The following is an 11,215-nucleotide window of genomic DNA, read 5'->3' on the forward strand; positions in this document are numbered from 1 at the left end:
CCTTTGGTTTGTTCCAAAAACACTTGGGTGCTGTTCATCTTCTCTCAAAATCTACATAGAAAATCAAAGGTTAAAAGAAGAGTATCCAAGAGGGATGGTATGGCTTCTTAAGATTCCCTCTTGGATATTCCTCAGCAGCTGAAATGATTGTCTCTTTTGGCTTTTCCCGGTTAGGGGTCGCCACAGCAGAACTCTGGTCCGCTAATGATTGGCAGTAGATTTTTACGTGCCGAGTTGCCAGCTCTGATGCACAACCTTCAACGAAGGTACGCCCATTCATGCATGTTTCCACACAGAAAATGCTCTAGCTGAGAATCGAACAGGACAACATCATACTGTGAGGCGACAACACTACTGCAGCACCACCACCACAGTTCCTCAGCAGCTGAAAAAGAACCTTAAAAACTGAAACCTGAAGCTCCTGCTGTTCAGATGTCTCTGCTGTGTGGGCTTTCTAGCTGCTCCCAATGTCATGACTCTGTCAAAGGCTAAGAATCGACAGCCACATAGCACATCCAGCCTGACTGATCAGATGGGCAGTTTTGTTGGGAATGAGTAACCACGGCCAATAATTTCTGTGGATTTGAGTGTATTCCTCAGATTTTAGTCTGTGTGAAGTTCCAAGTGCACTTATTAAAGTATGTAAAAGATCTAATCTTCCGCTATTAGTTTATGCAAGTGCTTCTAAAAAAAGAAGCAGAAGACCAAGAGTGTCTCCTTTTGTTCCTCCTGTTTCTAGGAATCCACAAAAAGAGTGGTTAGATTTTTCTCACTGGGTTCTTTAAGTCCACCGTGTCCCTAAAACATCATAAATTATTTTTTCTACTTCTCCATCTCCTCACAAGAGAGACAGAGCTTTCTTTTCTGAAGGTGAAAGATCAGAATCTGACACTGACTCCCTGGCTTACTCTTTCCAAAGGTATTATCAAGTCAGTTTTAAATTTGAGGAAGATGATAACATGTCTTCTGACTCTCCTTCAGAAGAACTTTTCTTTCAGGACCCAATGTTAAAAATGATGCAGCACTTCCATTGTGAAGGTAAGCAAGTTTTAAATATGTAGAAAGCGGTATTATGGAATTTAAAATGGGAGTTCCTACACCCTCTACCCTACCTTCAGCTCTGTAATCACTAAAGGATACCTTTGCCATAGCTTCCCTAAATCCAAAATGTCAACCTCCTGCACCCTTCCAAAAAGATTGATTTTATAAGGTACCTGACTTCCCATAAATTCTACAAAAATCCCGTGACTTGATCCTGTTGTAATTTACTTGGCGTCTGACAAACCTAGCATCCCACTGGCTAGTGACAAAGGTATCAGTGCTATGGATAGGTATGGAAAGGTGGTGCACACTTCTGCTACACATTTTCTTTGCCATCATCTCTGCCAAACACAAATGCTCTCAAGTATCTTTTGTCTGTTTTGGGAGACATTAACAAAATTGTGACACATGGCATATTTAGACAGTAATGCTGCTGTAATTTCCCTTTTGAATTCTGCCAACCAAGTGGCTAGTCATTCCATTAAATGCTCTATGATACAGCTAATGCATCTTTCAGGATAGCTGCTGCTTGTTCCATTCTGAGAAGGTAATACTAGTTGAGGTTACAGTCCCTTCTAAAAGATTTTAAATCCAAGCTGTTGGATACCCCTCTGGATAGAGAGAATCTTTTTTGGCCCTCCTGTGGCTGAAAACTTGAAAAGCTTACTGGAGGGAGGTAAGATTATGCATTATTTCAGACCGACTTTCCTCTGTTCTGTCCCAACATTTCAGTTGAATTGTCCCTCTAAAGCTGACCCCTTTTCTCCTTAAAGAACCAACAAAAGTGTAACAAGACATTCCAGGACAAACCAAAGCAAGATTTTAATGGATCTAAATCTTCTTTTCCAGACAAATCAGGTAATTTGTGATTATTGCTCCCTTCCTCCCATTCTCTCACACCTCGGCCTGCAGTCATTCCCTCTGTTAACGAAACTCTCTCCATGCTTTGAAAATTGATAACTTCAGACAGATGGGTTCTCAGTGTTGAAGAGCAGGTTTACAGGATGTCTTAGATCTTTCCTTCAGTGAATTTAGGTGTTCCACATGTTCCTACAAACTGACAGCCCCTAGTTTTACCTATTCTCTAGGAGTTCTTTCAGGAGGGGACTCTAGTGATAGTTCCTCTCATACCAACAGAAAAAAAGGTTTTTGCTGAAAGCTGTTTCTTGTTCCCAGGAAAGAGGGAAACTGGTAACCCAGTCTTTATTTTTCAGTTCTCAGAACCTTCCTAATTGTACCAAAATTCAAAATGTTATATTACAAACTCTTCTCCAGTGATCCTTCCTTCGGCATTCTTTGATACCCTAAATATAAAGTACATGCATTTGCATATTCCATTTCATCCAGATAATAGGCAATTCTTAAGATTCTGTGTTTTGCAATTTCGTTTTCTGCTTTGCCTTTTGTTCTTTATACAGCCCCAGTTGTATTCATCAAATGCCTACCTCCTGTCATTGCGTTTTGCAGACTTAAGGGGGGGAGATATGTCTACTCCTTTCATGATGACATTCTTTTGTGTTTTTTTTCAAGAGACAAACATCTTGCAAACCTTAGGTTTACTACAGATTTTTTTCACTGCCTGGGTTTCACTATAAACTTCAAAAAGTCTGTCCTGTTTCCTTCTCAAGATCTAGTGTTTCTAGGCTGCAGAATCAACACTGTTTCAGTGACAGCATTTCTATTTCACAACAAGATACAGTTCTTAATGGCTTACCTTTAGTCCCTTCTTTACCTGCACTTGACCTCTACAAGGTAGATTTTGAGAGCCTGGGATATATTAGTTCCACTATGCAAGTGATGCATTTTGCCAGACCCCCCCATGAGGAAGATTCACTTGTACTTAAATTCTGTTTGGAAACAACACTGCCACCCCCTGAACTTTCCAATTCCCCTCTTATTCCTTATTACAAAGGAGTTTCTTTGGTGGATCAATCAGATATCTCTCAGTTCAAGAGCAACCTTTCTGGTTCCCTCTCGTTGCCAGGAACTTTTTAGAGATACTTCAGATCTGGCACTAGGGGCATTTTCTGTGAACATAAAGGTCTTGGGTGTTTGGCCAAAGAATGAATGGAAAGATTACATAATTGTCATTGAAATGAAAGCCCTGATCTTTGCCCACCATTCTTTGTATTCTCGTTGGACTCCAAGCCCTCTCTGAGTACTTACAAACAGCACCACTATTATATGGCACATAAACAAGTGGTGAAAAGGGGCAAACCCTATCACCTCTGCAGGCTAGCCATATCTGCTTGGGGTACAGCCATTCAGTATAACCTTTTCCTGCAGGCAGACTACATTCCCTCAGATAGGAACCCTTTAGAAGTTTACTTAAGCAGATCAAAGGCAGACCCTCATGAATGGATGCTAAACAGAGAGCTGTTCTTACAGACTGTCCATCAGTGGGGTGTTCTGCAAATATATCTCTTTGCCTCCAATTTGAACAGGTAGCTGAGATTGTTCTGCTCCAGAGTGTCTTGCCCAGAGGCTTGGAAAACACATACCATGAGTTGCTCATGGAAGGGAAAATTCCTCTGTGCATTTCCTGATGCTTTCTCTAGGTCTAGAGCTGGTTTGCTAGATCTCTCCTTCAAGGAATCTTGGGCAACAGCTCAGCTTCTCACTCCTCCTCTGTTAGTGACTAGAAAGCTTTGAGAATCTTTCCATACATTAGTAAAACTGCAGCAGTGATCAAGGAAGGATATAGTACAGTTGTGTGAGAACTTACCATAGCAGTAGATGTCAGATTATTCACTGTTGCAGTATTAGCACTCACCCACCCTCCTTTTCCCACTTTTCTTTCCTTACCTCTGCAGAGATGGGCATCACATTTCTTTTTGTCTTCCAGCTGTCATGTTTGTTTGTGTGTGTGTGTGTGTGTATATATATATATCTGTGTGTGTGTGTGTGTATATATATATATATATATATATATATATATATATATATATATATATATATATATATATGTGTGTGTGTGTTGTGTCTTTCGGCTTTTCCCGGTTAGGGATCGCCACAGCAGAACTCCGGTCCGCTAATGATTGGTAGTTAATGTTTATGTGCCGAGTTACCAGCCCTGACGCACAACCTTCAACGAAGGTACGCCCATTCACGCATGTCTCCACGCAGAAGACGCTCTAGCTGAGAATCGAACCGGACAGCGTCTTACTGTGAGGCGACAACGCTACCGCAGCACCACCACCGCAATGTATATATATATATATATATATATATATATATATGTGTGTGTGTGTGTGTGTATGTATGTATGTATATATATATATATATGTATGTATATATATATATATATATATATATATATATACACACACACACACACACACACACACGCACACACAGTAGATATAAAACGTTTACACACCCCTGTTAAAATCCCAGGATTTTGTGATATAAAAAAATGAGACCACAATAAATAATTTCAAAACTTTTCCCACCTTTAATGTGACCTATAACGTATACAACTCAATTGAAAAACAAACAAATCTGTTAGGAGAAAAAGTATAAAAAAATAAAAAAAGTACAATACACTGGTTACATAAGTGTGCACACCCTTAAACTAATACTTTGTTGTGTGTGCACACCCTTAAACTAATACTTTGTTGAAGAACCTTTTGATTTAATTCCAGCATGCAGTCTTCTTGGGTACATACCTGCCATTAATTAAAGAGACTCTGATTAACCCAAAATAAAGTTCAGCTGTCCTGGTAAGATTTTCCTGACATTTACTCAGTTGCCTGCTACAGCAAAAGCCATGGTTTGCAGAGAGCTTACAAAACATCAAAGGGATTTCATTGTTGAAAGGTATCAGTCAAGAGAAGGGTACAAAAAATTTCCACAGCATTAGATATGCCATGGAACACAGTGAAAGTCGTCATTAAAAAGTGTAGAAAATTGGGACAGTGATGTTGCAAAGAACTGGACGTCCCTCCAAAATTGATGAAAAGAGTAGATGAAAACTGGTCAGGGAGGCTGCCAAGAGACCTACAGCAAAACTGAAGGAGCGCCAGGAATTTCTGGCAAGTGCTGGTTGTGTACTACATGTGAAAACAATCTTCCATATTCTCCATATGTATGGACTATGGGGTAGGGTTGCAAGATGGAAGCCTTTTCTTACACAAAAAAAATCCAGGCCCGGATAAAATTTGCAACACAATACATCAAGTCTCCCAAAAGCATGTGGGTAAATGTGTTATGGTCTGATGAGACCAATGTTGAATTCCAAAAGTTACGTTTGGCACAAAAACAACACTTTGCATCACCATAAGAACACCATCCCCACTGTGAAGCATGCTGGTGGCAGGATCATGATTTGGGGTTGCTTTTCTTCAGCTGGAACTGGGGCTTTAGTCAGTGTAGAGGGAATTATAAACAGTTCCAAATACCAGTCCTTTTGGCCCAAAATCTTCAGGCGTCTGCTAGAAAGCTGAAGATGAGGAATTTCACCTTTCAACATGACAATGACCCCAAGCATATATCCAAATCAACAAAAGAATGACTTCACCAGAAGAAAATTAAAGTTTTGGAATGGTCCAGCCAGAGCCCAGACCTACATCCGATAGAAAATCTGTGGAAGTGGGCTGTGCACAAGAGTTGCCCTCGCAATCTGACAGATTTGGAACGCGTTTGCAAAGAATAGTGGGCAAACATTGCCAAATCAAGATGTGCCATGCTGATAGACTCCTACCCAAGAAGACTGAATGCTGTAATTAAATCAAAAGATACTTCAAATTGTTGTGTGCGCACACCCTTAAACTAATAAAGTATTAGTTTAAGGGTTTGCACACTTATGCAACCAGTGTATTATATGTTTTTTTTTTTTCCCCTAACAGATTTGTTTGTTTTTCAATTGAATTGTACAGGTAATAGGTCACATTAAAGGTGAGAAAAGTTTTGAAATGATTTATTGTGGTCTCATTTTTCATATCACAAAAACATGGGATTTTAACAGGGCTGTATAAACTTTTTATATCCACTGTATGTGAATATAAACAGCCACCTCATCAAATGATGGAACATCAAGATGATGTTGCCAAAAAGTAAATGTTATGAACACCTGTATCACCGTAATATAACTCCGGGAAGCTAGCCACTTCGCCACCATCATTAAATTTGCCGTTTTCTCCACTATAGTGCGATCTCAGTGTTGGTATGTTCAGTTGAGGGGGGAGTAGGTGTGAGGGTGAAACCCCCCCCCCCTCTTGGATAGGTTTGATTTGGTTTCATTTTAAAGTGTTGGTGGCCAAGTGGTTAATTTTCCGGAGTTACATTACACTGATCCAGGTGTTTGTAAAATCAACTTTTCGTCAATGTCATCTTGAAGTTCCATCGTTCGATGAAGTGGCCATTCGGGAATTAGAAGTAGATCCATATATGTGTGCATGTATGTGTGTGTGCATATATGCATTATATATATGTATGTGTGTGTGTATATATATATATATATATATATATATATATATATATATATATATGGGTCTACTTGAGTAGACCGAAATTCCATTAAATTGAATGTAATGAATATACCAAAACCGTAGTTTAATGAACGTTTGCGTCACCAAAATTTTAATCCAGGAAAGGAGGCAGTTGGGCAGCATGGGGAAATTTGCCCTTTTCCCCACTATAGTGCGATCTAGGAGTTGGTATATTTAGTTAGTGGGGTGTGGGGGGGCATGGAGGCGAAGCTCCCTACTTGGGTGGGTTTGACATGCTTCAGTGTGTTTGTTTTTTATGTTGTCCAACTGGCTCCTTTCCCAGATTAAAATGCTGGTGATTTTAAGTATCCCCCCTCACACCCCACTGCAAATTATATATACCAAATCCAAGATCACACTACAGTGAGGAAAATAATAAATTTCCTGATCCCCACTGTACTGCAATCTCTATGCGTAACATCGCCCTTATATGAGCAAATACACAGTGGCATTTGCTAACAGACATTCGTAGAATTGCAGTTCGGCAGTACGGGAATCAGCCAGCACAAATTCGCAATATATATATATATATATATATATATATATATATAATACATGCACACACACACATACATGACAGTTGGAAAAGAAAAAGGAATCTATGCCCATCTCAGCACTGCAAACATTAAGGATGAAAAGTCTTCACCAGAATATCAGCATTTGCAGTAATTGCACTTCAAAAATTTCTTTTTGTCATTTTTTTTTTCCACTTCACCTCATTTACTCTTACTTCTTCAGTATCATTCATATCAGTAGTAACTGTTGTAGTACTGAAAACAAATGCTGAATCTGTCTTAAGATAATTTATATTTCTGTATGTTATGTAATACATGAACCATGTCACTCACTTAAATATAGCTTAATCTCTTTACTGTAAAAGTAATCCTGTTTGCCATGTGTAATAATTGTCTTTGTTGTGTATTTACATTATTTGTATAACTTTTGTGTTGAGTTTTGCTCCCTGTGCCTCTGCTAAAAAAGGGTGCATTTTACCCAGATGAAATGTCCTGCTCAACAAATGGAAAATAACATAAATAAATACAATAAAAATGAGAAGGTAAGGGTCCCAGACCCAAGGCCTGACGGATTTTCAGTTTACCACACCTTGCAGTGGCCTCTGCTGCTTTGCAATTGAGGTAATTGTGCTTAAGCAAGAGAATAGTTTCCCTGTTTCCATCCTTGGATGAAAGCAGGTTTGAGTGGGTGGGGACCTCCTTTATACTCTTTGTTGGGAATGAAACCTGCAGTGCAGCTGCCACCTCTTCACTTGTTATTCCTACTGAGTAGTAGACACTTGCAAGCAGTGAACCTTCTAGCCTTAGTACATGGTTTAGTTTCCATGGATGAACTGTGACATTGGGAATGAATCACTTTATTTCTGCAAATGAGCTCCACTACAGATGGACTAAGGTTGAGATGGCATCCAGCATCTAATCTCCTCTCCTGTTCAGGTCAGCAGCCTTCTTTTTTTGGTATGATGGATTTTGTCATCTGATTCTAGTAGTGGTGAAGGATGGCCGAATGGAGTGCAGGAGAGTGTGATGTCGCTGCTTTGACACTGAGGGTCCTCCTTGATCTGTCTACACTGGAATAGCCTTTCTAATGTTGGTTATTTATTCCACTGAAGTCTCTTCTGTTGTGTACCATGGGTATGCAGTTTCAGGGGAAGCTTATTAAAGAGTCCATGAATTTTAGACCACAAACTGCTGATGATGTGTTTAATGCCTCAGTGTTTGTGGTGGTTTATGTCTGGTGATTTTGTCTAAGATTTGGGGGCGGATGCTAGGAAGGTTTATTACCTTTTGTTTGTGAGCTGCACTGAATTTTGTAGTTTCAGCAATAGAATGTTGCAGAAGGAGATGGGTGTTTTTTAATTGCCATGCTGTTTTTCCTTTTTTTGCAGTGGAGTTAGTGTATTTAATATGGAAGAATGCAAGCCGTCTTGAGTGGATGGATCCAAGAGTGTAATTGTCCATCTCCTTAGTTGGATGGTCATTGCATTGTTGTAACTGGTCTGCAGCTAGGAGACAGTCCCTCAATTCCCCAGGTCAGAGTTCAGTGGTTGCATTTGGTATTGAGGATTGTGCTCATAATGCCTTCCTCTCAATCCATCAGAAGTTGATGGTCCAGAATGTGGATGTTGCATGTGATGATCAGCTCACAGCTAATCATTTTGTCAGATAGTTAAGTGTATGAGATCAGTTGCAAAAGCCCACCCTGTTCCTTGCACCAGGGAGTAAATTTTCCTGGGATTGGCATCTTCATTGTATGTACCCTTAATCTGTGGATTGCAGCAAAAGTTGATTTTATGTGCCTGCTTTTGTATTGGACCATGAGGGAAGTGTTGCGCCAGAAAACTATTTATTTTAGGTCATGAAGGTGACATGTAAGTAATTTTGGTCACTGTACTAGCAAAGTGAGGAGATTTCCTCCCTCTGGTCTGTTATACAGGTTCTTTTGAAACCTGGTGGCCAAGGACTGTATTGCAGGCTTTGGATAGGGAGGAAGGGCAGATTCTTTGCCAAGGAAATATTTATCTCAGCAATGCGATGTCTACCAAAAAGACTGGAATTAAATCAGTTTACTGTTATGGTAAATTTTTCACATCAGGAGTGCTGTCTTTCTCTTTCTTTCTCACATCTGTGCTTTCTTTAATAGCCGTGGCTTCAGATTGCTTTACCTCTTGTCTAAGTGATATTTAGACACTTGAAATAGCTGTTAAATTGCTGTCTTATGTCTCCCAGCCAGAAGTATGTTGCTGCAGGAATGATCCTGTTATTTAAATGATTTCCATTTATGGTGAACATTGTACAGGGTTATAGCTTTATTATTATCTTTGTTCTGATTTTACATCCAAAAATTGTGGTCTAAAGGAATGTGCCTTGATTGGTTGACTCATGCTGAAGTCCATAAATGTTTTTATACCATGAGAGGCATTTTTTTTCATGATCACTTTTGTTTTATTTAGCTGTATTAGTTTTTTATATAAACAGATCAGACTTTGAGGATATCCCATTTAACTTGTGCTCATACAAACTTCTTAATATATTTTTTCTTTTGTATTCTATGTTGAAATAACATCTACTTAAAAAAAAAATTACTCAGTGATGTAGTAAATTAATGAAACAAAATGATGATGTTTTACTTTGTCTCCTTGAACAGTGACCCAGACCAGCACTATCTGATGCAAGAACATGAACGAGTGTCAGTTGTTGTATGTGAGAGGGAACCCAGTAGTATCATTGCCTTTGCTCTCAGGTATGTAAATATATATTTTTTTTATCTGAAATCAGTGACATTTAGAAATGGACTAAGAGATCATGGTTAATGATGGTAGGATCACTATGAAACTTATTTTTCACTAGGATCAGCTAATTGTATACATGAGCATTCTTGGCATTTTAACTAGCCTCGGCTGTGGGTGAGGGATTATACTAGTTAACTACCCACATTATAAGTTTATAACCTTTCTTCTGGTGACATCGTTTGGTGTCACATTTGCTTAAGTGCAGTATAAGACAGTTAGACTATCAAGAAGTAAGTCATTCACTTTTAAATTTTGTGGGTTTACAGACATCCTTGCAATGAGTAACTGTATGGAAAGAGGGAAGTTGTATATGGTAATGGGATGCAGGGATGATGCCTCCCTGGAGAGGTACAGCCTCTCAGTAGTTTTGTTTATGTATTTCTGGTTTTATGCAAAAAAGTGCCAAAAACCTTTGTGTTAGACTTTAAGTTTTAAAAGTCTCTACTGATTTTTTTTCTTTTAGCTGCAAGGAATACAGGAATGCATTAGAAGAACTTGCTGAAGATGCCATGAAAAGTGGTAGTGAAGATGGATTTCAGCAGAAGAAGTAAGACAAGATTACATTAATGTCTTACCAGTTATAATTAGTGTCTTGTACTGATTTTATTTCACTGTAACCTTCCTCTTCTATTGCTTGATCTTTATTGGGCAATGCTCCCACTCACATGCAGAGCCAAAGCAGTAAGTCTCCATTTTTCTGCAGATATTAATTTATATTGGATGGTGGTCTGTCTGTGAGGAGTTTAAATTACTTGCAGAACTAGGCAGAGAAAATACCCATACAGCAGACTTATGTTTATCAGCAGCGTATCTCATGTCTTTGCATGTATGTGCCTTATCTGCTTTTCTAAGTATAACTGGCTAATAACTTCATGATTGCTTTGGCATGCTGTTGGAGATCAGTGTAGATGGGGTTGTAGTGATGGCGTCTGCAATTTGATTTTTAATTCCACAGAATTTCTACGCTAAGAGTCTTCATTGGTTTCCATCATTTCAGTCTATTATGGCTTGATGGATGGTGCAGAATTATCTCTTTTTATCTGCCCAAATGCAGCACATTTAGATAGCTACACAGATAAGCAGGTTGATTAGAACCCAGTAATTGGATAAAATGTTACTGACTAGTAATTTCATTGTGTAGATGCCATGCCAGTGAAGAAGAACATTGGAGAAAGTAACAGCAAATCAACCATATAAAGAGAAAAGAAAACTGTAGCTGGGAAGAATTTACAACTGTTCAGCAAAGAACACTTCAGGTTTCTACTTTATGTCAAGATAATTTAGGGAAAAATAAGCTAATACATTCACAGGTGTTAAGTGAGTGAAACACTTAAGGAAAAAAAAATATATTATGTATGTGTGTGTGCATATGTATATA

The 11,215-nt window shown here is 38.8% G+C and overlaps 1 protein-coding gene across 1 annotated transcript in view; it reads left to right on the top strand.

Moving 5' to 3' along the window:
* The window catches only part of PIKFYVE (phosphoinositide kinase, FYVE-type zinc finger containing), a 3,858,188-nt gene that overhangs the window by 3,423,315 nt on the left and 423,658 nt on the right, over nt 1–11,215 (top strand). The window contains 2 exon segments of the mRNA XM_044075403.1: nt 9,693–9,788; nt 10,301–10,384. Coding sequence (XP_043931338.1) covers nt 9,693–9,788; nt 10,301–10,384 — 180 coding nt within the window.

This window comes from Protopterus annectens, chromosome 6.part1, assembly GCF_019279795.1.
Source record: "Protopterus annectens isolate FY-2018-M chromosome 6.part1, PAN1.0, whole genome shotgun sequence".
Lineage (NCBI taxonomy): Eukaryota > Metazoa > Chordata > Ceratodontiformes > Protopteridae > Protopterus > Protopterus annectens.